Below are 27,517 nucleotides of genomic sequence, written 5' to 3'. Positions count from 1 at the left end.
TGCCCTTTTCCAGCCTCAGACTATTCACTAGACAGCCACTGACTCCATGTTTCACCTTCCTCCTGCAGAGACACTGATGGACTCCACAACAGCAACAGCAGAGCTGGGCTGGACGGTGCATCCTCCATCAGGGGTAAGTTGTCCTGTCACTTCACAGGGGCCTGGGGCCTGGTGTGGGATCTCCTGCTGCATGTGAACGTAGGTAGGTTGGCTCAGTGAAAGTCAGCCACTGAAGCCACGTGAAAAGGTCTAGTGGGAAGAGCACAAAAGAGGTTGACAGTTGAGGCTTCCAGCAGTTTCTAGGAGGTGATGCTTCCAAAAAATAATGCAGTGCTGGAGGAGTGTAATTCTCACCCTTCAGCATCAGGCCAGTGTGGTGCTGGAGGAATCATACTCTCTGTAAACCTGGCCTGCAGCTACTTAAAAATCAGGGAGGGGGGAGAAATGGAATGCCAAGGCCACTGTCATTTTTCCCCAATGTCTCGCTTGTTATCCCGTTGCCAGTCACTTGTGGCAGAAAAGGATGAGGGCATTGGCCTGTGAGGTTGCACCCACGGCAGCTGTTTGATCAAGTCCTGAAATGACTGTCCAGCATCCTGACATCTCATGGAGGGACATTTGCTGGCTCAGCAGCGACTGCATCTCTGCTTTACTGGTGCCAAGCGTCCCTTGAGCCACGTCCCAAGACCACACAGAACAAACTTTTAAAGAAGAGCTTGGACAAGGCAGTGCATCTCTGCACCCTTCCGCTCATGACGCAAAACTGGAGCGGCCCCAACCACCTCTGTGTCCTGCAGTGTTTTCACAGCGTGTTGAGGTGCTTCAGAGTGTCCTGCCCAGCTCTGGCTGTGGTGGCCAGCAGCAGCAGCAGGGAGCCCCAGTGCCTGACACCCCTAGACCTGCTCCTTCACACTTGGGTGGCCCAGTCCAGCCTGGCCAAAGCCTGGAGATGCTTCCCATCCCTGTGCACAGAGGTGGTGACTCAGGCTCCATCCTGCCCTCCATCCACCCTCCTCAGGGGCTGGATGAAGACATTTCAGTGGACCTCACCCCGAGGCTGACAGCAAGCCCCCTCCCCAAACTGACTTGGCAGAAGAAAAGAAATGGCCAAGAAAAGCTTCCATCGGGGAGATTAAGCCCAGCTCCTGAGCAGCCCTGCCGCACTGGGGCACGGGTGGTGCCGGCACCGGTCCCCCATCACCATGATAAAGCCCCACGCCCGCCCGCGAGCCCGGCCGCCTCACCAGTGCCGGCCCGGCCGCCAAAGGGGGATGACGGGAGCACAATAGGTGGGAGCAGAGGTCAAGTCTTTTTCTCTCCTTGCCCAGCCTTTCTTGTTTGCCGTGTTTCCATATGTAAAGCATGCCTTGCTCCCGGCTCCCCAGCCCTGCAGTAATGAGGCCTGGGCCTGCTGGAAGCCGTCTCCCCGTATTATTGTGCTGCCTTCTTCTTTTGAGCTCCCGGCATGTTAATTAGAGACCGAGGAGAAAGGGAGAGGCTTCTAATTAAGCACCGAGGAAGCGCAGGGGCTGGTGCACGGGAGTGACTTTCTCTCCCAGCTGAGAAAAGGGAGCTTGGGAGCCTGCTGCTCGCTCCTGCAGGGATGCGGGAGGATAGTGGGGGTCCTGAGCCTGGCCCCCAGGGTGCTCCTAGGTCCCCTGTCCCTGTCAGGATGGAGATGCCTGTCTGGAAAGTCCAGTGCAGCCCCGGCGTTGCTGGTGGGGTCATCTCCTGTCCCCACCTCTGGGCAAGTCCCTGGGGGGGGATGTGGCGTGCATCGTGCCCTGCACTGTGCGTGTCACGAATGCCGATGCTGTGGTGCCTTCATGGCTTCTCCCAGTGCGACCTCATGCCCACTGGCAGGACAAGGCAGGGCATCCTACCCATGGGTGACTGGCAAGGTTAGGTGTAGCCAGCATCACCTGGAAGAAAAAAGCTGCTGGGTGGTCCACCCATTTATTTCCTCTTTGGTGATGATTAGAGATCCAAAAGCCCAAACAGTTGCCCTGGCTGTGCTGCTCCCATGGGACTTGTAGGTGTCCCCATGCTCTGCCTCCATCGTCTGCTTGTTCATGCCCGAACTGTAGAGACTCTCCTTCCACTACATGCTGCTCCTGCCTGGCCAGGGCTGAGCTCTTCAGGCTCATGTGCTGAACCCTCCCCGGGAGCCATGTAGGTGTGCATGGGGACAGGGCAGTACTGGGCATCCCTGGGTCTTGGTGGCAGTCACACTGTTTTGGAGTGGTGTCAGGAGGGGTCCAGGTGAGGGAGCGCCATGTCAGAGGCAGGGCAGGGGAAAGAATTGCTTCCCTGTGCCTTATCCTTGATTCCTTCACCCCCCCCCCCCCCCCTCAACTGGTGCCCTAAAACCCAGGGATATCCTGCAATTTTCCACTACCACACCAAATTTATTTCTGGAAAATAAAGCAAATTCTCCCCTTGCATTTTGCAAGGGTGCCTTCCTCCTCCCCCAGCAATGGCAGCAGATTTGTAGCCGTTGCCAATCAGAAGTGGTTTGAGCTGTTTGAGGATCTTCCCTGACAGCCTTCTGCTGGGCTGCTAGCCTTGATGTGCGAGGAGCAATCTGTCTCCCATCTCATGAGCCTCCCTGTGCAGTCCTGGATGCTCTTGTGAGGCTCTTTGCAGGCTGACGGCATGGCGGTGCTCTGCTTCTGCAAGGTTTTCCCTGCAGACCTTGGTCCTGGCACTGGTGCTGGATCTGGGCTATGCTGCTGCCCTGTCCTGGATGTTGTGATTCTGCATCCAGGGCAGGGTTGTGCTCAGGGTTTCAAGTCCGTGGGAAACAGCTCAGCTTCCACTTGAGCAGGTTTATGAACAGGAGAAGCTGTTCCAGCTGGCTGGGACTGTGTCACACGCTAGCTGAACCCTGATCCCTACCGCCAACATCGCGAGGGTGCTGCGGGTGGGGAGGGGGCAGCACAGGGAGATGCTCTGCCCTCCAGGAGGTTTTGGGGGAATGCTGTGGTGAGCCAAGTGAAAGGTTCTCCTCCCACGAAGACCCTTTCCCGTCTGTGCTCACTGCAGAGGAGTGGTGGCCAGTTAGAGGCTGCAGCTCTGCCCTTCCTTGGTGCATCACCCACCCTGAAGTCTCCCCATCCTACAAAGGGTAGAGACAACACCAAGCACTGAAAGATTTGGGAAAAAACAGCCTGGGAAAAGGGCAGGGAGCTGGACAGGGCCAGGAGGTGTCACAGCATCCTGAGCTCTGCAGAGACTCCTCCAGAGCTGGCAGTCAGCCGTTAATCAGCTGGGGGGAGCTTGGCTGAGCTTCCCATGGGGAAATATGTCAGCTCTGAGCTGTCTTGCTGAGGAGGATATTACTGTCAGGCGACAGATCTCAGGACATCCCACAGATCCCACATTAGGACAGCTGGTATATGTGACCTGTGCATACCTGCAGGAGGGACCCCAAAGCATGTTGGCCCTTAAAAGGGGAGAGATGAGGGCTACTAGCAGGATCTAGCCCAGCATCTGCCTTTCTGGGTACACAGCAGAGTTGGCCAGGCTCCTATAAACTTTCCTCTGGGGAGAGGCCGTGAGCTACTGGCCCATTGCACTGTCAGCCACCCAGCCCTCACACCAGTCTGGTGCACAGGCTGCAGCCGGTGAGGAGGTTTACGTGTTATGCACTCCTGAGAAAGTGGGTCCAGTCTGCCCCATCTGTAACCACAGCGGCGCTGGTGGGAGTACATCTGCTAAAGGCATCCTATTACTTTGCCAGGAGGCTCTGCCGTACCATGCAGCCCGCAGGCAGCAGCCCCTGCTAGTGACATTACTGCCTGCAGAGGAGGTGCGTGGCCCCACTGTGCCCTGCCACCCGGCAGAGATGCTTTACCATCAATCCGGGCATGGAGCACAATGCTGCTGGCAGCAGGATGGCCCCAAGCTCTGCTGAGGGCTTGTCCCCACTGTGCAGGGCCTGTCCAGTGTCAGTCAAACCCTACCGGAGAAGGACGAAGGTGTGTAGGTATGGGAAGCTTGCAGGGTGGTGCTGGAGCTGTGCCGGGGCGAGGTTCTGGGCACTGATGGAGCTGCCTGTGCGACGGGGTGGGCATGATGTGGGGCAGCTGGTACTGACAGAGTCTGCCCACTTGGCACGTGGTGGGGTTGAGAAGAGGTGGAGTGGGTGGGGAATATCAGTATGGTGCAGCCCCTTGACTTTCTGTGTCCTGTCCACAGTGGGAAGAGGTGAGTGGGTACGACGAGAACATGAACACGATTCGCACCTACCAGGTGTGCAATGTCTTTGAATCCAACCAAAACAACTGGCTCCGGACCAAGTACATCCGGAGGCGAGGAGCACACCGCATCCACGTGGAGATGAAATTTTCTGTCCGGGACTGCAGCAGCATCCCTAATGTCCCAGGCTCCTGTAAGGAGACTTTTAACCTCTACTATTTTGAGTCGGACTTTGACTCGGCCACAAAGACCTTTCCTAACTGGATGGAGAACCCTTGGATGAAGGTAGACACGATTGCTGCCGATGAGAGCTTCTCACAGGTGGACCTAGGTGGACGGGTGATGAAGATTAACACTGAGGTGCGCAGTTTTGGGCCTGTCTCCAAGAACGGTTTCTACCTGGCCTTCCAGGACTATGGAGGCTGCATGTCCTTGATTGCTGTCCGTGTCTTTTACCGCAAGTGTCCCCGTGTGATCCAGAATGGGGCCGTCTTCCAAGAAACCCTGTCGGGAGCAGAGAGCACCTCACTGGTGGCAGCCCGGGGGACGTGCATCACCAACGCAGAGGAGGTGGATGTGCCGATCAAGCTGTACTGCAACGGGGATGGCGAGTGGCTGGTGCCCATCGGCCGCTGCATGTGCCGGGCGGGCTATGAGTCGGTGGAAAATGGGACTGTCTGCAGAGGTAACTGCTCGTCTTTGGTCTTGCTCTGCGCGCTTGCCTTGCTGCTCGTGGGCCGTGCCAGTGGTGGCAGTCGGGATTTGCAGCTGGGATGTGCATGAGCTGCCTGGGAGTGACCTCCCTACGCAGGGGTGGGAGAGGGGTGTGCGGGGATGTGGGAGAGGGGCATGTGTGTGCATGCTGACTCCTTCCCCAGCTCCTCAGTTCCTGCCCCAGGCTCATCCATCCATTGCAGAGGCTCTGCATTACCTCTGGGGCCTCAGAATGACTGGGGCCGGCGGTGCCAACCTGTTGCTGGTGTCCTCCAGGGACACACATCTTTGGAGCCATGGTGCATGCCACTGATCTGCAGTCACCTCCCAAAATACTGTGTTCCTTTTGGTTTACACTCTGTGCCTTGGTGTGGGCTGAAATGCTTCTGGGGTGAGGGGAGTGGGAGTGCAGGCACCCAAAGGTGATGTGTTGGGAGGGAGCAAGTTGTCTGCAGCATTTTCCTGGAGAGGTGCAAATGGCCCAGGGTGGGACATGGTCACAGGCTGATCAGGTCCAGGCTCACCTCTCCAGCCTGGGCACCTCCGAGTCTGGCGCCTGAGCTCCCTCAGTAGCCAGAGATCTCCTGTCCTGTAGATGTTCTCTGGTCCTGTAGATGTTCTCTGGTCCTGTAGATGTTCTGTTGCCCCTGTTGATGTTCAAAAGCAGCCTCCAGGAGCATCTGCTCAGCTCAGCTGAGCACCATGGAGCCAACGTGGTCCTGGGAAAGTGAGATGCTCTGCACCACCCTCTTGAAAGTACCATTCCCAAACCCATCTCCATGCTCCTCCCCAGTCACCCGTGGGCTTGGGGAAGTGGAGAAAGGAGCTGCTGGGGTTATTGTGAGAGAGATGGGTACCCAAGAGCTGCATGTTTAATTGTCACCTGAAAACCTGCAAACCATGGCATTTGGCAAATGGACTGTTCTCCCCCCTGTCTTGGCTGAACATCAAAATCCCGTTACAGTTTCGATAGTGTCGCCACCCTCTGAGCAGAACTGGGGTTTCTCTGAGATCAATTATAGATACATCAGTGGGCATTGCAGAGCACAAGGAAGGAGCTGCATCTCCTTTCTTCTTGCTGTGGGCAGGGGTGGCTAGGTAGCAGCAAGCAAGCATGGGGATGGTGCTGGTGGTGGGGAGATGGACACACTGGAGAGGGGGACGGACAGTCTCTGGCTGTACTTGGTTGGGACTGCAGGTTGGATGGTCCCCTTGGAGAGGGCACCATGTCTCCTGCTGGTGGCTGGGCTGCTCACTCATCAAGCTACAGCTCCTGATGTGCTGCAGGTGTCATTTAATATCCATGCTTTGAGCTGCTTCTCACTGAGCCACTGAACATCTCTTCCAACTGAGCTCAGGGTGATTAAGTTTCCTTCAGCTGTAGCAGGGATGGTGCTGGGGTTGGGGACAGCAAGGAAATACTGCTGCAACACAGCGTGGAAAGGGAGCCTGGCTAATCCCAGCCTCGAAGGGAAGACGGGTGTTTTACGACACCCAAGTGAAGCATTCAGAGCAACACCCGAAAGCCAAAATGATTCATGTCAGCTTTTCCATCTCAGTCTTTTTTTTTTTTTTTTTTTTTTTGCCTGAGCAGACCCAGCCCTGCACAGCGCTTTGCTCTGATGCAGCTAAGGTTTCTCAGGGCTCCCTGGTCCTGGTGCCAGCCCAGCCAAAGGACGGTCCCTTTGCATGCCACTGGGCTCCCAGAACTCCTTATGCAGAGCCCTATCCCTGCAGCCTGGCCCAGCTGGGCTGGGAGGGGAGGCAGAGCAGGGGGCCAAGGTGGAGGGAGCGAGCAGGAGAGAGAGGCTGGGTCTCCTCTTTGTCTGCGCAGCAGTAGGATTTTGGGAGGTCCAGTACCTCAGCAGCTGTTTCTCCAGCCAGCGCTGGCGTGCGCCCAGCCCCACGCTCCTCAACATCATCAATCACACGATGGCCGGCAGCCCACCGTCTCCGTGGGGCAGTTGACTCTGGGACTGTCTTCCCCTTCCCCTTCCCCTTCCCCTTCCCCTTCCCCTTCCCCTTCCCCTTCCCCTTCCCCTTCCCCTTCCCCTTCCCCTTCCCCTTCCCCTTCCCCTTCCCCTTCCCCTTCCCCTTTCCCTTCCCCTTTCTGTGTGGAGCTGTGTGATCAGGGCTGGATGGGACCCCAGGGTTGTACCAGACTGGGACACACCTTCCATTTTCCCCCAGCAGTCCCCAGAAGAAGACTGGGGACAGGGAGGCGAGCCAGCCACGGAGCTGGCAGGACAACCATAGCATCCCCATCCTCTCCCAGGCCCCTCAGTGAGCCCAGCAGAGGACTGGGGAAGGGGCTGGTCGCCCCAGCTCAGTCGGGCGAAGAAAGGGCTCTCCTCCCCAGCTCAACTCGGGAAGGACCTGCAGGATGCAGCCCTCCATCCTTGCCCAGCTCCCGTTGTGTCCTTGCCCCTGGTCCCTGTAGAGGCAGCGTAGGAGCCGCCTGGTTTGGGGGACTCACTCGTACATGTGGCCAGCAGGTTTTCTCATGTTTCGAGGGGTGGGAAGGAATCTGGGCCCCATTCCAGAAGCAAAACAAAAGCAAATCCAAGCTGGCTTTCGGGGTGAAGTGCTCTCACACGTCTCGGTTGCCCAAACAGGACATGGCAGGGAGCGTGGGGGACATGGCTCCCTGGTCCTGTCCCGCCAAGGGATCCCAGTGGAAAAGAGCACCCTGAGCAGTGGGTAGCCCCTCGGTGCAGCTGCAAGGTGCTGGCAGGAGTTGCTCATTTTCTCCGCTAGGCTTTTCAGCTGGCTAACACAGCGCAAGCCTGCTCGCGGCACTGTACACCAGGGATATTTATGGAGGAAGTTCATGCATCTAACAGCTTAAGCTCTTCTAAGCTTGCAGCCCCAGCACAAAAGGATTTGGGGACGGTTAACAATTCTGTGTGGTTAAGAGATTTTCATTTTGCTGGGCCTTGCTCGCCAGTCCCGCAGGGCCCTGCAAGGGGCTGGCTGCCTGCGCCTCTTTGCTCTGCTCCTCTGCTCGCTTCCCGTCTCTCCTTTCTGCTGCGCTGGCAAGGGGCTCCATGCATGCGCCTCCCCACACCGCCCCCCACCCCAGCCTGATACGCCCAGCCCCGTCCTCCCTGCTTCACCTTCTCCTGCTCCCTGCCTGTGTGTTTTTTCCCCATCTCCCTGTTCTTTGTCTGCCGCCTCCCCCCTTCTCCCCCTCCTGTCCCTCCCATGCAGCATATTAAGCGCATTTCTCTCTCTGCCTCCCTTATTCATTGGCTCCCCTCCGCAATAGTGGAGGCAGAGCTATTGTGCTGCCTGCTCGCTCTGTTTGAACTGGACAGTGGATGAACGCTGCCTGCAAGGGTCTCTGCCTGCTTAGCGATGGCAGCCGCTGGCTGCTCGTCCTAGCTGCCGAATCCTGTGTCCATCTCCAGCTCCTCTCCATCTTTGAGGGACGTCTGCTCGTGTGTCTGATCACTGCATCTGCAGCGGGCAGCCTCTTCTTTGTTGCACTCGTGCAGCAGCGAGCACAGGGAGGCCTGGTCTTGCTGTGGTAACAAGGAATGTTTCTGCCCTGCAGAAGCTGGTGGTAACACTCTCTTGCTGTCAGAGACATGTGACATCATCCCTTGGGGTCACAGGCATTTCTGAGGAGGAGAGGAGCTGGTGACGTGCTGGGAATAGGAGAAAACTGGTCACCTAGGTGGTCTGTAGAAGATCCAGGCTGCCACCTGTCTTCTCCAGGAAGGTGGAGTTGGGCTACCCCTATAGGGAGCCTGGGGGCTCAGTAGTGTGTCCCCTTCGGAGCCTGCACTGCCTTCCTCCTGCTCCTTCCCTGGGGGATAGAGCCAGGATGTGGGGGTCCTGATCCAGCTCCAGCACCCAGCCTGGTGCTGGTCCTGTCCAGCCCCATCAACACCACAGCCTGGTTCCACCACTGACCCAGCTGGGTGCTCCCAGGTCAGCTCCAGCACTGACTCAGCCCAAGGGGAGAAGTGTGACCTCCGGGGTTATTGCTGTAGCGGGCTGGTACCTGGGCTATTCCAGTCTGGGGCTGTAGAGGGCTGGCTGGTAGGTTTTGGTAGGGCTGTGCCCTATAGGTGGGCTCCATGATGGGCTTCCCTGCCCGGGCTTGTGTGTTATTTTGAGGTCCGATGCAGCAGATCTGCCCCCACCCCACCCTGTGCTGGGGATGCAGGTGCAGAAGCAGTGATGTGCGTGTACACGTGTGTCAAGGACCCAGAGCTATTCCTCCATCACAGAGGTGTGCAAAGCAGTGGAGGTCCGTGCCAGCCATGCTGTGCTTGGGTTTCAGAGAGGGGCAAGCATGGGCTAAGGGCTTGGAGGGGCAGGTAGTTTTCTGATGTGCTGGAGAAGGGTATGTCCTCGCTGTCTTACAGTCACGTCCCGTAAGTACATGATGTTTTGAAGATAAGAGGCTATTTATGGCTCCATGCCTGTTTTGGGCCTGGGCTTCCACTGATAATGCTGGACCCAGCCAATAAATTGTAAGGCCCCAGGGGTAATTAAATTCTTACAGGAAGCATTCCTGCTTGAGCTGGAGCAGATACAGCCAATCGTGATGTAAATGTTTCCAGAGATGGAGAACGGCCTGTTAAACACAGCAATCGCTCCTGCCTTCTTACCCGCGGCTGCGTCTTGCACTCGGACCTCGGTGTAGTTTGTCCGACACCACACCTCTGCTTTCTGTGTGCCTGTTTAAGAGAATCCTTGGCCCCTGGTCCTCTGGTAAGGTTTTTGGCCAGTTTTTTTGGCTCTTCCCAGGCCTTGGCACTGCTTTAGCCTTTCTGTTAGTAGATCCACTGTCCCACATACGGGATGCTCATAGGGATCAGCTGAGTGCCAGAGGGGATGCTGAGATTTCCCTCTTCCTACATCCCCCTTTGCTTTAACCATTTTGGCAACGGCATTTCTCTGGGTGCTTTTGAAGGGTCCTTGTCCTTCCTAGTGGGACTAGGAGCAGATAACTGCTGTGGCCCCATCCTTGTCCCTGGAGGTGTGATTTGACATGTGTTTATACTGAAATGCACATTCCTTGCTTCTGCCCAGCTCACCGAGGCATCCAGATTGCTGTGTATCAGGATCCCATCATCTTCAGTATTTACCACACTACAGCTTCCATGTCATCAGCTAACTTTATTGGGAATGCTTTGGGTTTTCTCCTGGGTCATTGATAAAAATGTTAAATAGCCCAGAGGCATGAACCAAATTTGTTGGCTCTAGTAGAAACAGACCTGCTTTCTGCACATTCCCTGCTTAGATCTCAGACCATAGCAGTGTCAGCTCGCCAAGTTTTAATGCATTGAATATGTCCCACGGTGTCGGTGGACCCTCTTAATTTCTGAATCAAAATATCATGTGTTACTGAGGGAAATGCACTGCAGAAGTTTGGGTGCATTGCATTAACGCTGTTACCTCTCCTGGACGATCTTTTAATTGCATCAGAAAACCATACGAGGCTAATTTGCCTTAATCTGTTTTCCATAAGTGTACGTAGGTTGGCACTACTGTTACTACCTTCCTTTAATCTTTCACTAACCAAATCCTGTATCAGGCACATCCTTACTTGACTAGTACTGATGTTGCAGTGTTAGTCCTAAAATAGCCAGGACTGCCTCATTTAACAAATAGCTTTTTCCTACGTCTCTGAAACATCCTACGATTTCACGGCATGCAGCAAGTGAACACTGACTGTCCACTGATTCATCTGCCATCTCTTTGAAGACTCTTAGGTAGATGCTATCCTGACATACTGATTTAACAATGTTTAACTTTAGTAGCTGCTATTTAACATCTTGAGTTACTGCTGGAATGGAAAGTATTTCACCATCATCCTATAAGATGATTACATCACCTGGCTTCTTCCCAAGTACAAAACAGGAATTTGTCTGCCTTTTCTACAGGGTTGTTGACAATTTGAATGCTCCCAGCCGGCTGTGGCTCAATGTCATTGTGGATACTGCTCTTTGGGCTTCTCCCTCTCCTCCCTCTCCGTCTGGGAAGCAAGAATACAGCGTCTTTCTTTCCATTGCTTTGATTCTTCTCCCTCGTGCTTCTTGCTGACCTCTCCATGTTGTGAATCCAATTAGGGCTGTGGTGGGGATTGCAGCTGCTCGGTATTAACCACTCCAAGCCTGCTTGGTGCACCCTGGAGTTGGAGGAGATGCTGCACATTGCTGGGTAGTGTTTGGGCTTCTGGAGGTTGGAGTAGGACCAAGGGGAGCCTAGCAGAGCAAGGGCATGTCAGGTGGGGGTGCTGAGGTATTTATTTTCTGGCAGTCTGAAGCCCCGAGAGATGCTAACCTCACAAGGAGGCTCACAGGTGATCCAGGAATGGGGCAAGACATCTACTGCTGAAGGAGAGAGATGGATGACTCACCTCAGACTAGGAAATGCTGCTTCTGAGTGACTAGACCTTCATGGCCAAAAGCAGGCAGAGGAAATGAGAACTGCTTTCTCATTTTGCTTTCAAGACAAGGGGCGGGTTGAGGCCTTCCACAAAAGTCTTTTCTCTAGAGAGAAAGGGAGGAGATGAGGTTTTCCAGGACATGAGCATAATTGCTGAACAGCAGGAGCGTTGCAGAGCACTCCCAGTCCTATTGTGAAGGTGTAGAAAAGACTCCAGCAGGCTGCAGAAGATAACCTGAGAGCAGCCCACTAGAAGCACGGGGGTGAACAGCATATTCTCATTTATTAGTATGGGCAGGTTATGACTCCCTTGGGTTGGAGGAAGGGGTGGACATCTCAGGTCCAGCAAAACCCATTGGGAGTTCCCTGATGGAAATGGTGGCCATCCCCAGGGTTTCTCAGAGAGATGTGGTGGAGTTTTGCGTTGCCCCTATCCACCACTGCTGGTGCTTCCCAGTCCCTTTGCATGAGCCTTTTCTTTTCTGTGCTCAAGGTCTTGCCTGCAGAGCTGCAGGGAAGGTCTCTGCTCCACTTCCCGCTTTGGGACGGGCTTCTGCCCCGCTCCTTACTCCCCAGGTGCTTCATTGTGCTGGGAACAGCAAGAAGATGGGAGGAGGTGGGTGAGAGCAGGCCTGGAGGTCTCCACTGGAGAAGGAGTGATGTCCCCACTGACCCTCCATGTGCACTGACTGTGCCTGAGGTGCAGGGATGGGACCCCCATTGTAACACGAGTGCTTTCATGGAGCTGACATCTGTACTGATAAGAAAATCTCTCCCTGCCTTATTTTTACCGATGAAACAGCATTTTGGATCAAATACCACATTCCTGGTCTTGCTACACCCATATGAGCTGGGAGTAGCGGCTCTGGCAGCATCTCATGCTGACACTGGAGGCAGAGCAGCATTTATTCCTGCTTTTCCTCTCTCTCCTTCATAGGCCTCCCCCCCCCCCCCCCCTTTTTTTTTTTTTTTTTTTTTCTGAGAAAAGTGGTAAACATTAATAGGAACTGGAATGAATAGCTGGAATCCAGGCCCAGGCTTCCAGGATTTTAACTCATTATTGACATAAAATGAAGGGAATGTGTTTTTTACCCTTAGTTTTTCCTTTAAATCAATGTCCTCAGAGATTTTGGGGGCAAGGAGGGTTTTTCCCTGAATTCAGCATAGTGCTGCATCTTTAAGGGCAAGAGGAGGATATTATTCATCCTATGTAACTTGAGGAAAATTGGATAAAATGCTGCTTTTGAGGATTTTTTTTTTTTATTTGAGATTTTTCTGTGAGTTGGGCCAAAACCAAGAGATTATTTTGAACATTTTATTTTGGGAAGTACCCTCAGACAATTCTCTGAGGAGAGAGAGACCGATTTAAAGTTCGACTGATGTCAGATGGTTGCTCTGTAAGAGCACAGTTATTTTATTTTAGTGATACAAGGTAAAAATCTTACAGAAAATGTAATCTAGAAGCCATAATTAGCTTAATTAGCTCCAGGGAAACTCTTTATTGTTCCCCATATGCCTTAGAAACATAGTATATCACTGGAAAGCATACATAAAAGTCCCCATAAAGGTTAGGAAATAGAATCAAAGTGTTTCATAGCTCACACAATGGCTGTGTTTACATAGACCAAACTTCAAACAATGTTAAATTAGGTTCGGCAAAGCAAAATACACAATATTGTCACATTTTGAAGGAGACCTTAAGTTTGCTAACACCAGTCCGCAATATCCAATCCTTATGTGGGCAGGTGTTATAACTTAAAAACCATGAGAAAGGAGTTGTGTGAAGGATGGGGAGCAAACCCAGGCAGAAGTGTGGTGAGTGCTGTCTGGTGAGTCTAAGGCATCCCCTCATTGTCTTCGATTTGGCATTTGGGGAACTGGTGTCTAAGAAAGGAAAATAAAAAACAAAAAAATTGTTGTTAGGTATTAAAAAGAGAAGAAGCATGAAAGAAGGGGCAGGCTGTGGGACATGGCCAGCAGCTGGTTTAAGGCAGGGCTGCAAAGTGCTGCCGTACTTTGGGTGGGCTGTGGCTGCACTGGAAATGCATTTCCAAGCAGAAGAGGCTCTGAACCAGCACCCTTGACTTCCTCCCTGCTAGCGAGTTTCAATAGGATTCTTCCTTCAAGTGAACACCAGCCCCACGCTCACCTAGCTCGGATGCCTTTGCTGGAGTCCAATGTCTGGCCAAGAAGTGGAGAAACTGGTTGTAGTACATGAGAAACTAGTAATTTGCAGAATGGCAGGTCTTACAGGCTGGAAAATGGGGAACAAGGTATAGCATGAGCAGTAGACTTCCTAAGTCACTGGGTCTTGGAAAGCATCCTGTTAAGGGGAGGCAGAAAAAAACCCTACTGAGACTAGGAGCTGCCAACTCAGTGCATTGCTCCTCCTGCATCCTTTTCTTAGAAAGGCACCCAAGAGGGGGACCTGTGTGAACACCATGTGTTCTGCAGGTAGGTGACTCCTGTGAAGCCTTTCCGGATCTCTGAAGCAAGGTCTTCAGAGACAGCTCTTCCTCGCTTCAGCAGGTTGAAATGACACCTGCCAAGGTGTTAGCGTTTTCCTGGAGTCCTTGGAGGTAAACTGGAGATAGTGGCTTTGCTCTTTGTGTCAGAAAGCAGTCAGACCTTTGCAAAACCCATCTCATGGTTTCAGTTGATCCTTGACACTCGAGTATATGGTTTTGCGCTCAGGCACATCCCAAGCACTTGGGCTGGCCCACTGCTATGCAATGAGCTGTGGGTACCGCAGCAATGCTGCAGTGGCAGCCAGGGCATGCCTGGAAAACGAGGTGAGGGTCCCATTGGAGGTCCACAGCTTTGGTGGGTGGTGGCTAGAAATAAATCCTATGGCTAATGGGGTAAATTCAAAATGCATTTTGAAGGAATATCTGGTTGTTCAGTATTTGGGCGCTGGCAGTTTTCAAGGACAACAAGCTCCTGCTTGCAAAGTCTTTTTGCACTTTCAGACTATTGTCACATTCAGAGCTCATGGAGATCCTGTGTTCAAGAAGACAATTTTTAAGTCTGAAACCAAAGCTAGCAATTTCCTTTCAAAACATTATGATCCCAGGAGTACCATGGTTGTTACACCTGCAGCTGTGACAGGAGGCAGGAGCAGAGTGAACAATAAATGGATGCATGATAAAGGCTTTATTCATTTCAAACTATCAAAATGCCCAAACCCTCAAGATTAGTAAGGATTAAAGTGCAGCCTGAAGTGGAGCCCATAAAGTAGAGTGAAATGGATGCTTTGCTCCAAATGGCATTTCTCCCAGCCTGGATGGCTTTTGAAAAGATTGTAGCGACTTCTGAGGCGGCTGTAGTAACAGATAATATTTGTCAAACAGCAAACAGCACACTCCATTAAATGCACGATATCTGCCGTTTTACGGTTCCGGCTCTCCAGGAGGCTTTCTGTGAAGACACGGGAAAGGTCTGTGCAGCATCATGGGCATATTTGCACTCAGACATCAGCGGGTGGTTTCCATCACGCCGTTCTACCTTTCTCCCTGCCAGGAGAGCCATTCCTGAGCTCAGTGTCCACATCCTCCTGGGGCGTGCAGAGCAAACAGATGCGGGCCGGTGCCCCGTGCAGCAGCCGAAAGTGCTCACATGCGTGGAGTGTCAAGGGACAGGTGGGATGCAGGACATGGCTGGACATCAGACCCTGAACTGGGGATTTCCAACGCGCTGCACTCTCTCTTGGGGCATCTCAGTGGAAACCAACTGTGTTTTCATGAGCCTTCCTCTGCCCCTTTCCATTCCCTTCCTTTTTCCTTATCCCTCCAGTCTCATGTGCCAGTGACAATTCTCCAGATGTCCATATCGCTGTAACCATGGTCAAGAGCATTATGTTGGCAGATAACCTCCCCATTCATCCCCACCTGGGTGGCTTATCCTACAGCACTGTGTTTGGCTTGCAGGGAGCTGTGTTGAGGGGGAGGAGGAGGAGATGATGTCTCAGGCTGCCCAGGCAGTGGGTGCTGGAGCTGCTCTCTCATGCCAGTCATCACCCAGAGGATTCCTGTAGCTGAAGGCGTGAAGCTTGGGAGGGTTTATCACAATGGAAACATTACTGCTGCAGGCCTTTCCTTGCAGCATGGCAAGCAAAATTAATTCTGAGCCTTTTAGTGTATACACACAGCCCTCATTAGTAGAACAGAAAGAGTAAAAATGGGGAAAACAGGATTAGGAGAAACATTCAGGGAGTGACACCCAGAGAAGCTTCTCATTCACCTTTCCCTGCTGTGCACCCCAATGATGGATTAAAAATTGCCTGCATTTGCCATTGCGTTGCTACTAGCAGTCCACAGCGTGCTTCCCGGCATGTGGTGCCTCGCCAGCCTTCCTCTCATTTGGAGGAGGAGAGCAACGCTGTAATTTTCAGTCACCTTCACAAGTACAGTGGTTACGCCATTACCATCACCTGCATCAGCTCAGACATTGATCCGAGCAATAATGTTGGTGTTTTACTCTCAGTTTACACCCTAGGAGTGGACCTGTGGCACCAACTGAAGAATAAGAGATGGGGTAGCTGTTGTAGGAAAAATAATCTCCAGGCTATTTCAAGCTTGGTCTTCTAGCTGCAGCCATGCAAATCCTAGCCTTAGGACCTGCAAAAGGTCTGCGGCGCTGGGAATGGCAGGGTGCACTGGGTTGCCCTTTGTTACTCCTTACGCTGGTTGTTCTGCTTTCTAAAGAGGGTTAGGAAGCCAAAAGAGGAACTTTATCAGCCCCACTGCTTACTTGCGTTACCACTATGAGTATGGTTAGTTTGCAAATACAGTGACAAATCTAAGCATGTGTATCTTCAGGATACCCTATAATTAGAACTGGCCTTTTTTTTTTGCTTCTGGAAAGGTTTTTGCTGTCTGGCTGAGATGGAAGCGATCCCAGTTTGTTTTTGTTTCTCTGGAATTAGAGCATGGCTGCTCTTTCCAGGATTTCCCAGGCAAGAATATGTGCATGGGGACCTGCCCAACATGCACAGTGGTTCCTCTAGGATGTGTCGAGCCCAATGTACGTGCACTTCACACGCAGCCTGTGCATGCTTGACAGCTTTAGTGATTTTTGGAGCATTTGGCACTCTGCACCTTTGCAGGGGCCATGGTGGGGATTTGCCCATGTGCAAGGGCTGGTTTTCTGGTGCTTCCAGATACAAGGCAGATACCGAGAGGAGTATGGGAAGACAGGGTATGTGTGGGAAAGCAGTCAGAGCACAACTTGCAAAGAATGAGCAGAGGATTCAGACTGGACACAAGTGCAGTTTTGCTGCTTAGTCCTGCCTGAAGAAGAGAGGTTAGTCTGACACATTTCTCTGGCAGCAGAAGTCCTCCCTACAGACCAGGCTGCCTGACACCAAGGCAGCTTTGGCCATTGCCGTGAGAAGGGGTCAGAAAGGCTTTGGTGGAAACCAGGAAGAGGTTGCCAATCCGGGGATGGGGTAGCAGGACACGTGGGACCACTGCTGCTGTGCCAGGCTCAGCCTGATGGTGTTACGTAGGTTTGGGAGAGCCCCCCTTCCTGCCCCCCCATGGGGTTTCCATGGAAATCAGAGCTGTGATTTCCTGCACGCCCATGGGCTGGAAGGCCAAAAGCAAGTGTGGGCGGGAGGGAGGAAGCAGCGTGTGGTGGGCAATACAGTACAGTCTCTCTGGGGATCTTCATCCCTGAAGCACGGAGGAGAGGAGGGGAGGGAAGGAGGACATTTTGGTACCCTGAGCTTGCTTGCCATCTCCCTGAAGCTCAGAGCATGGCTGAGAGCCAGGGCCAACCTTGGCAGAGGAGTCTGGGCAGGTAGCAGCCATCCATACGGGTGTCCGGCACAGTGTGTACTGCTGTGGTGAGGGCTGCTTAGCCCAACATTGGCTTGCAAGGGTGCAGCGTTGTGACAGAGCTCCATGCTGGCCCGGGTAGATCACTAACAAACAGGATTAATTAAATAGCCCAGGAGGAACTGCAGTGATAGCGCTTTTAGCATTTGGTCTGTAGCCTCTCTCCGCCTGTGTGCTTCACCTCCGTGTTCACCGTGACTTCCCTGGCAAGGCGCTGCGGGGTGTGGGTACCACTGTGGGAGGGTGATGAGGGCAGATCAGGACAGGGTTGAGACACCAGCCAAGGTGGAGGTGACACCCCTGGAAGAGACACGTGCAGCCAGGTCAAGCGGGAGGGTGGGACGCCTTCGGACAGCTGCTGGTTCCCAACACAGGCACATCTGGCTGCGATCTGGTGCCACGTGCGAGTGGTGCAGGGGTCCTAGGTATTTTGTCCTGCTGTGAGCTGACTTGCCGGCGCCTCCTTGGAGCGCAGGTGTGCACATCACTCGCGCCCTCTGGGTGTGTGGCATTGCCCTGGCACTGCTGCATCTGCACCCTCGGGCTGGCGTGGCCACAACCCCACTGTCACAGGCTGCCTTTGAACCTGTGGGCCGGGTTGTGGCTGCAGCAGCGATGAGTGCTGGAGCTGCTAGCAGACTGGAAATGTCTTTTGTCAAAGCTTGAGATGCCTCCAACCTCCTTTAATTAAAGACAATTACTGCTTTCAGCCCCTCTTCACAGCTCAGCTGGGTTGTTTGCAAACACACAGCTGCGGGAGTCTTTGTGCCCCTCTCCGAGTCCCGCTTCCCTGGAGACGCACAGAGGTTTCTTTATTATCAGCATTACGGCTAGCGAGCAGCTGAGGAGGAGGAGGGGGCGTCCCGGGGTGTTTTGAGGTGCAGTGCTGACTCTGCAGGGCAGCCTGGAGCAGCCCTGACTGCCTGTGTCCAGCCTTCCCTGCAAAACCTGCGTGGTGAACCAGCGCACGGTGCCGCCCTGCGCGGGGAAGTGGCTTTTGCCAGGGGCGTGAAGAGAAACGAAGGGAGGTGAATGGTAATTGGGGCATTTGGGCTGCAGAGAAGGTGGCTCTTGCCCCTGGCTGCAGAGACAGGACTGAGCAGACCCAGGCTGTGAGCTCTGAATACGTCCTTTTAAATAACTCTCTGCTGAGTTAGCTGTGACTTTGCATGCTTGTGTAAAGAGGCTGCTTCACCTCGCTGCAGGAGCTGCACCAGGCAGGCCAAATCTATACTTTCTCAACTGAACTATGCTCAGAAAAAAAATTTGAAACCTCCTGTAACCAATAACCCCCCTTTCTGTTCTTGAATAACTCAGAGGCAGCCAAATGGAGCTTAACCAAACTTTCCAAAACAGTCAGGGCTGGCACAAGAACAAGCAGCATCCACTGCAGCCCACTGGGATGCTGTTTCCAAAAATACAAGCCCTGGCGCAGGGGTGGTGCATGAAGCTGTCTCGTAGCCCTGGCTCTCGTATGGATCCAGCCTTGCTCTGCAGCGCCGCGTCCAACCCCAGATGCTGCAGCCAAGGCCGTGGCTTCTCTGTTTTCAGGTGCTAATGGTCTCCTCAGGGAGGAGTCAGGGCAGGAGAGCCTAGCAGGCAGGCCACCGCCTGCCTTGGAAGCGTTTGGTTGTTAAATCTGAATGGTAAGTGCTCAGACTTCAGGCTCAGGGGAGCCACGATCCTTTGCAAGCTACTAACAGACTGACACTGCCCTGTCTTCTCAAATTCATTTTGCAGCTCTGATTCCCTGGAGAGCACTAATCACTGGACTGAACATGAAGGGAAACATACCCCTCAAATAGGAAGCCCAGAAGCTCTTTCCCCTTAAACAGCCTCTCTGTGGACATCTTTGATCTGTTTTGGGGTGGTTTCTTATTCCACAGAAGGCTCCTGGAGTCCAGCAGAATGGTTGGAGCCTCCTAGAACAGGTTTAAATGCACATACAGGCCCTGAGCTGTGGATTTAGCACAGGTGGCAGATGGGCAAGGTGAGAGACCCGTTGCAATGGCAAAGACCAGGGCTTCAGAGTGTTGCTGCAGTGTTCATGTCTGTGAAATTCTGGGGGTCCAGGGACACAGTCCATGGTCCTTAGTGCAATGTCATGCGATGCTGGGGCTTCGAGGACACAGTCCTTAGTGTGACATCATGCTGTGGGTCCTGCTGCTGTCATGAGAGACAAGGACTGTCCTTAGCCCATCAACTAGGCAACTCCACTCACAAACAGCTCAGTAGAGCAAGGTACCTTGTTTGGCAGCCCCTCCAGTTTCTGTTCCAGGTGTTGGTGTTGTTGACTTGGCTCACTAGAAGTTGCATATTTGAGGCTGGAGCGTGCTTTAGGAAGGGGCATCCTCCAGGTTATGTCCCCTGGGACACTTGGTTGCAGCTCTTGGTAGCTGAAGGTCCCATGTGTTCTGACCAGTTGGTCCAGGCAGATCCAAAGACACATCCAGGAGGTGTCTGAGAGAGGGTTTCCCATGTGTTGGGCGTGACTTTATGTGTGATGGAAAAAAATGACCTTTCCAGAAACACCCTGGTGTTTATTGGTTTGCAGTAGTCTGTACTGGCCAGACCATAGGAGAAATAAGGGGTGGATAAAGTGATGATTCTTCCAGTCTTCTGACGTGCTGTTCATATTTTCAGTGCCCACAGTGTCTTGTGGTGGTGATTTAGGCAATTTACTTATACACCATGTTAAAAAAATATGTCCTTGCATACTGTAAGAAATTGCAAGCAATCTATTCCCATTCATGTCTCCTATATTTCTGATGGCTTTATATACCTCCCTGAGTGGTCCATTTTCAAATGGAAGGTCCTGACTTGATTGACTCTCCATATGGAATCTGCTCTGTATCCCTAACAATTTTTATCATCTACCTCATGACCTTGTCTAAGAGTGGCTACCATTGCAAACACTGTTCAAAATGTTACTCCGTGCAATGGCTTAATAGCATTCCTGGTTTGCACTGGGTTCCTTTCTTAATAATTCCTTACATTTTCTCATTTTTTTTGATGATGGATGAGCTTTGAACTGATGTTTTCAGAGAATTATCTCTAGTGCTGCTGAGATCTCCTCCCTGCATGTTAATAGCTAATTTAGTGCCCATCACTGTGTTTGTATAATTAGGGCTCTTTTCCCCCAAGTGCATTAGTTTCCTTTTGTCACCACTAAATTTCATTTGCCATGTTATTGCCCAGTCACTCAGCACCCTGAGATCTTGCTGTCACTCTTTGCAAGTGGCTTTAGCTATGGTAAACTCAGTTAATTTGGGGACGTCAGGAAGCTACACCGTACCACTCATCACCCCCTGCCCCAGCCTGCAGGTGGGTGCTTGGCCTGGCTCCTTGTTCCGGCACCATGATGATCGACATTGTCAGCATCTGCATGAATCTATGCATTCGCAGAGATGTTATTCATACGTTATGCAGTGGCTGGTCACCCTTGGTGGGCCTGAAATCTGGATGCCACTAGGGAATGTGTCACGTTGCTGGGATTTTCTGGCTGGGTGGTGCTTTTTTGGACATATTGAGTTCTATTTCAAATCTCAGTGCGGCTTCTTCAATCCCTATTAGGCTAGCAGAGCCACTTTATCTCTTGTCTCAGGAGGCTCTTTCCCAATGTCTGAGCAGCCAGCAGAGGATTGCGGCGTGCTGTGCAGAACAGTGGAGAGATGCAGCTTTGACTGAGAGTTGCTCAGCCCTTGGCTGGAGCTTGGCACAAGGAGATTTCAGCAAGAAGAAGGTTTCCGCTGAAGAAGAACCTAAGAAGGGATCTAAGCACAGCTACAGCTCTGTATGGGTCAATTAAAAGAGGATGGAGCCAAGCCCCCGTCAGTGGTGCCAGATTGTACAGGAAGGGACGCTTGAGAGGCTCAGCACGGAGTTCGGAAAAGCTGACAGTTCCTCAGAGAAGTTGAGCGTCATCATCCTCAGGGATTTCCAAGTCCTGGCTGCACGCAGACACAGCTGCCCTGGTTTAGGGCCGGGCATAGCCCTTCTATGAGTTGGAGACTGGCCTGAAGACCCCAGACATCTCTTTCCCACCAGCTGTGCTGGGATGCCGTGAAGAATCATGTGCCAAGACCATGGAGCCAGCTTGACCTGAGCACCACCTCTGCACTGGAGATGGACAGAGAAACCTTGGTATGGTGCTGAAGCCAGCTAGGGGTCTAAATACATTCCTCAGGTGGTAGCATGTCATGGGAAGACAGGAGACCCCACCATGGGTCAGCAGTGCCGGGAGCCAGACCTGCTGTAACTGCATCTAGCAGGGAGTTGAAAATCTCTGCTGAAAAAAACTGTGGAAGTATGAGCAGTAAGTGAGGAGGTCTGGGAAGCTGTGCTAAGCCACATCTCATACAAAGAAGTTAAATGCAAAATTTGACTGTCCTGTAGACTGAGGTCAGCAAAATGCCTCCACGTGAGCAGACAGCCCTGCTCTCCACAGTTCAAGAGGGATATGAAAAATAAACCTGGAGGGTGCTGCAGAGAAACACAAACATGGTCCCAAGAACCATGGAAAATCCTCTTCCATGAGGGACTGAAAGACCTCAATAGCCTCTCAAAAAGAAGGTTAAGAGATGAGATGATTACCCAAAGGAAGTACCAGCCTCTAAAGGGCTTTTTAATCCGGCAAAGAAAGGGATGACAAGAACCAGTAGGGTTAAAGTGAAGCTAAACAAATAAAAATTAGGCATGTGTTTCAAAGTGATTCACCACTAGAGCAAGCTAATGAGATAAGAGGGACTTCTTCACGTTTTGGACTATGTAGGACAAGATGGTTCATTGCTGGCTGCTGGGCTGAGGACCAGCCATCAGGTGCATCAAAAGGCACCTGGATGAAGTACAGGACCCTGGAGTCCAGAGCCCTCAAATTGTGCAAGGCTGTGGAGGGACCAGCGAGCCCAGTGGGGGCTGAGAAGACCCAGCAGTGCCTGTGAGAGTGGTGGGCAGTGTCAGCTCAGCTGCTGGACCCTAGTCCCTACAGGCAGCACCCACTAAGGGGACGATTGTACCAGCAGTGCCAACAGCCCTTCCTGTGCCTCCCATCCCATGCTGGCATCGTGGGCATTGGACACCAGAGCTGTGGCCACTGGCCTGCCCAGCTGGAGATACTGGTTGAGAAGGAGGGAGTCTGTTCAAAGAGGCATGAAGCCTGTGCGACGGCCGAGTGCAGCAGCTTGGCAGGCAGTGGTTTCTCCCTCCGGTGTCAGTGGTGGAGAAACTCCTCTTCCACTGCTTCCTGGGTTGCAGAAGGGCCTGAAGGATAGCGTGTCTCCAGCGCTATCTGTGATGCGTTGCCCAAGATAAGCCCACAGCATCCACCGGAGCACCCCAAGACACCCCTCGCTGACCCCACCAAGCCCTGCCACTGCATCCTGCTCCTTCCTGAGGCACTTTGCACCAGCTGACCCTGCGTTCCCCAGACCAATTTTCCATGTTCCACAGGTTCAGCGTTCTGCATTCAGGGCCAGCATGATGAACCTTGCTGATTGCCTCCTGCATGAAGTGAGGGCAGAGGACGAAGGCTCCCATCAAGTCCCAGGTGCACCCTCGCACGCCTGCTTGCCTTGCACACCCACCGGGGAGGTGAAAGGCCCAGCCTTGCACGCCAGATTGTTGCAGCAACAGCGGCTCAGCATCCTCACTGGGAGCTCCAGGCACCAGGCAGGAGGAGTGATCTTTGCTCCAGGTGACCCATCACCCTGCTGCAGGGGAGAGTGCCTCGTTTGGGCTGATTCGCTTTCATTATCTAGATTAGTTGCTTTAATCATCTGAAAGTCAGAGGCAGTTGGTCTTGCTTGGGAATGCAGCAGAGGGGGCTGTTACTGGGGAGGGCAAGCTGCAGGGGGGAGGTGGAGGCAGCAGAGAGCCCAGTGCCTGCTGGTCTTTGCTTCATCCTCTTTGCATGGACAGATTTACCCTCTCTCCTCCCACCCCTTCTCAGTCCCTTTTCTTTGTACAGATGGAAGAGCATGCAAGGGATTACACTGTTCCTGTGCTGTCCCTTCCTGGATCACCCCCATGCAGGTGCACATGACCATGCATATACCCTTAGCCCAAATGTGTTTGGCCTCCCTCAGCTTTTTTGCATCAGACAAAGAAATGTGGCAGCAAAAGGGTAGAATCCCTCCATCATTGGGTCAATTATTTCAGCTTCCCTGCCAAAAAAATGCGCTTTCTTGCCCAGCTGCTGTTTGTCCAGCTCCAGCAAATGGATCTTTGGTCACCAGGGGTGACGCCCTCAAGGCAGCATGTCTCGCAGGGCATTGTCTGTGCTGGCACATGCAGCTCCTGTGCCCCAGCCGTGCAGGACCCCATGCCAGGACTGGTGGTTTCTGTTCTTTAACGCTGTCCTCAAGTGGAAACAGATGTAGTCTTCACTATGATATAAAACACTGTTGGACCAAGAGTGCTCCATCTTGAAGGATGAAGGCTCCTCCTCACATCTGTCTCCAACTGCAAATAAAAATAATCTTTCTTGTTTCTTTATTGTTTATGTTCCGCTGCTGCCCCCAAGCAGAGTGGGGAGCGGGCTTGCCCAGGGACACAAGGAGTCAGAGGCAAGGTTGGGATGCAAAAGCCAAAATCCCAGCCCTGACCGCCCCACCTGCTGCCTCTGCTCTGCATCAGTGCTTTTAATTTCTTGATGCACTCCAGCTTTTTTTGCCCAAGGAGAAAAGGATCATGCAAATGATTTGCCCCAAGGGATTTCTGGAAGCTGTTTAAGCCAGCAAATGCTGCCTTCTCCCCAGCTGTGCCATGCAACTCAGTATGCTCATGAATTTCTCTTCCCCTAAGTGCAGGAAGGGGCTGACAGATGTTAACACACGATCAGTGTCTCAAGAGAGAGGAATTAAAGCCACACTGGACCCTTCGAAGACACACATTAGTGTCAGAAATTTCTAATCAATCAGCTCAGAGCCTCCTGGGGTCAGAAGCGTCTTTGAAATTCAAATGGGGAATGGCTCCTAATGGGTTTTATTTTGATTGCTATAAATTGATTAGTGTTAAGATAAACAAGTTTTGTTTCCTTCTGAAAGCTCTAAATATGCTCTGGGGGAGAAGAAGCAGTGGAGTCTGATTGCTTCCCATTAGGACATCCTCACTTAGCTCCCACCCCATCACCAGTTTGCACCAGACATATGAGACACCTTTTTTCTCCAGAGCTGGCTAAAGGCCATGGATGCACCATACAAAGAGGCTTTTGCAGTACTGGAGCAGGATACAGTTAGAGGAGAAGGTGTGAGCATCCTCACTGGATGGGAGGGAACCAGTGCAGGCTTCTGTGGTGGAAAATGTGACCATGTTTGAGAAGCAGGCATGGTTTTTTGGGCTGGTTCAGCCTAGCGGCCGTGATGTGTTTGGGAGGTGCTCTATTGCAGGAGGCATTTCCTCTGAGTGATGGCTCAGCGCTCACCGCCATGACCATCACCGAACATGAGAGGACTCTTTTGTCCCCAAGACCCTGATGTGTGGGGCAGGCAGGTCCTGTGGCTGGGCTGAAGCCGGGCATGTGAGCTGGGGTGAGCATTGTCAGAGGACTGAGGTGGGGCCCTGTGCACGGTACCTGCAGCTCACACCAACTTACTGAATGGGACCAGCCCAAGAGCTACTGCTGGGCTTCCTACAGCCCCCTCTGTGCTCCCTACACCCCTGTGCGTGCTCCCTACGACTTGTGGTTATACTCCCTACAGCTTGTATTTATGCTATACTCTCTGTATGTACTCCCTACAGTCTGTGTGCGCTCCCTACAGCCTCATGTGTACTGCTACAGCCCAGTGTGTTTTCCCTGCGCCCCTGTATGTGATCACTGCAGCCTGCACATGGCCCAGCAATGTGTGATGTGTACAGCCTCATGTGTGGTCGTACAGCTGGTGTGTGCTCTGGATAGCCGGTGTGTGCTCCCTACAACTCGTGCACTGCCTACAGCATCGTGTATGCACCCCATAGCCTGTGCGTGCTCTATACAGCCCCCTGTGTTCTCCCTATAGCCCCTGAGTGTGCTCCCTGCAGCCTGTGTGTAGTCCCTACAGCCTACACCTCGTTTGTTTACCCTATACCCATGTCTGTGCTTCATTTACCCAATGTGTGCTCCCCACGGCCCTGTGTATGCTCCCTACAGTTCTATGAGTGGATTATACAGCCCCTGTGTGCTCTCTGCGACCTGTGGCCTCCCTACAGCCGGTACGTGCTCCCTACAGCCCCCATGTGTGCTCCCTACAGCCCCCTGTGTACTCCTACAGCCTGTGCATGCTGCCTACAGCCTTTACGTGCTCCCTAGAGCACCATGTGTGTTGCCTACAGCCCTATGTATGTGTGGTCCATGGTATGTGCTCCCTACAGCCAGTGTGTGCTCCTGCCTTCAGCCTGTGTGTGCTGCCTACAGCCCTCTGTGTTCATACAGCAGCCTGCTGTGTAGTCCTGACACCCCGTGTGTGCTCCATACAACCCGATTGTGCTCTGCACAGCCCCATGTGTGCTCCCTACAGTGTATGTGTGCTCTGTAAAGTCTGTGTGCGCACCGTACAGCCTGTTTGTCTCAGTACAGTTCATTTGTGCTTTCTACAGCCCCATCTGAACACCCTAATGTCCCTGTGTGTGCTCCCTACAGCCTTTGCGTGCTTCCTACAGACCATGTGTTTCTCCCTGTAGCCTTTGTGTACTCCCTATAGCCTCTGTATGCTCCCTACAGGCTGTGTGAGATCCCAACAGCCTGTGTGTGCTCTCTACAGTCCATGTGTGCTTCCTACAACCCTTGTGTGTGCTTCCTACAACCTGTATGTTCTCCCTACAGCCCACATGTGCTCCCTGCAACCTTTATTTGTGGCCCATGTGGCTCTGTGCGTGCTCTGTGTAACCCTGTGTCTGCTTCTACCACCCATGTTTTTCTCCCTACAGCCCTTGTGGGCTCTATACAGCCTGTGTGTTCTCCCCACAGCCGCTGCACGTTCCTTACAGCCTGTCTGTGCTCTCTAGAGCACTGTGCGTGATGCCTGCAGTCCCATGTGTGCTCCCTACAGCCCATGTTGCACTCCTTTCAGCCTGCGTGTGCTGCCTACAGCTCCTTGTGTGCTCCTCGCAGCCAGTGCATCCTCCCTACAGCCCTGTGTGCTTCCTACAATCACTGTGTGCTCTTGGCCTCCTGAGGTACAGTGTTAGATTTCTTTTTGCCTTTCCCAGGCAAGACTGGACGGAGGTTCTTGTGGTCTTGGAAAGTCACACGAAGGAGCTTAGTGGATTTCCTTTCTTTTGCTTTTGCCTCTCTAGAGTCCTCCGGCCTTCTTTTTTGAGTCCCATATATGGGCACGATAGTAGGATGGGAGCGCATCCAAAGAAGGGCAACGAAGCTGGTGAAGGGTCTAGAGAACAAGTCTTATGAGGAGCAGCTGAGGGAACTGGTGTTGTTCAGCTTGGAGAAAAGGAGGCTGAGGGGAGACCTTATCAATCTCTACAACTGCCTGAAAGGAGGTTGTAGTGAGGTGGGGGTCTGTCTCTTCTCCCGAGTAACATGCGATAGGACGAGAGGAAACAGCCTCAAGGTGCACCAGGGGAGGTTTAGAGCCCACTAAGAAAAACTTCTTCACTGAGAGGGTTGTCAAGTATTGATACAGGCTGCCCAGGGAAGAGGTGGAGCCACCATCCTTGGAGGTATTTAAAATACGCATAGATGTGGTGCTTAGTGGAGGAGTTGGCCGTCCTAGGTTAATGGTTGGACTTGATAATCTTAAGGGTTTTTTCCAACCTAAATGGTTCTATGATTTTATGATTCTCTCTCCTAGTACCTTTTCAAGGCAGCGGGTGAGGGGAAACATGAAGGATCCATCCTGTGGAAGTCAGTGGGTGCCAGTTTTAGGGAGTGCTAAGGGTGGGTGCTGGGCACCACTCAACTCCCTAACGGTGACACAGGGGATGGTGTCCAGTAATGAGGTACATGGCAGATGATCACAAGTGGTGCTGGGATGTCATGCTGTTCATGATGGCATGGCCTTGCTGCTGGGTAGGGATGGGGACCTCCTGGCTGTAGTAGTTCAGGATGGTGACAGCATATTGCTGTTAGTGGTGGCTATCTATGCTGGGTGGTGGTGAAAATCTCACTGTTGTTGGTGAGTGTCACACTGTTGGTGGTGGTGTCTCTGCTGGGAGGGGACAGGAGGCTGGCTGTGCCCTTGGAGGAGGCAACCGAGTGGTGCTGTGTGCTCTGCTGTGCATGAAGCCCAGGAGATAGGGAGTTCATATTTCTGTACTGAACAGGGAGCTGACATTAATGAACAGCTAATTAACATTGCAGGGCTTGATGGTTGCAGTGTCAGCGTCCCTAATTAGTCTCACACTAATCTGCTTTAATTAACTGTCCCTGT

At 52.7% G+C, this 27,517-nt stretch overlaps 1 protein-coding gene across 7 annotated transcripts in view; it reads left to right on the top strand.

Annotated features, from left to right (window-relative positions):
• The window catches only part of EPHB2 (EPH receptor B2), a 136,082-nt gene that overhangs the window by 39,083 nt on the left and 69,482 nt on the right, over positions 1 to 27,517 (top strand). For 4 of the 7 annotated variants that reach the window (XM_086476314.1, XM_086476313.1, XM_086476312.1 and 1 more), the window contains exons 1-2: positions 77 to 133; positions 4,201 to 4,885. In XM_086476314.1, coding sequence (XP_086332440.1) covers positions 77 to 133; positions 4,201 to 4,885 — 742 coding nt within the window. Of the gene's footprint in view, positions 1 to 68; positions 134 to 4,200; positions 4,886 to 27,517 lie in introns of those variants that run through there. The other 3 variants (XM_086476309.1, XM_086476310.1, XM_086476307.1) reach the window with 1 other exon arrangement.

This window comes from Leptosomus discolor, chromosome 20, assembly GCF_034619465.1.
Source record: "Leptosomus discolor isolate bLepDis1 chromosome 20, bLepDis1.hap2, whole genome shotgun sequence".
NCBI lineage: Eukaryota > Metazoa > Chordata > Aves > Leptosomiformes > Leptosomidae > Leptosomus > Leptosomus discolor.
The sequence above is the reverse complement of the archived record's forward strand: the minus strand, read 5'-3'. Positions and strand labels throughout refer to the sequence as shown.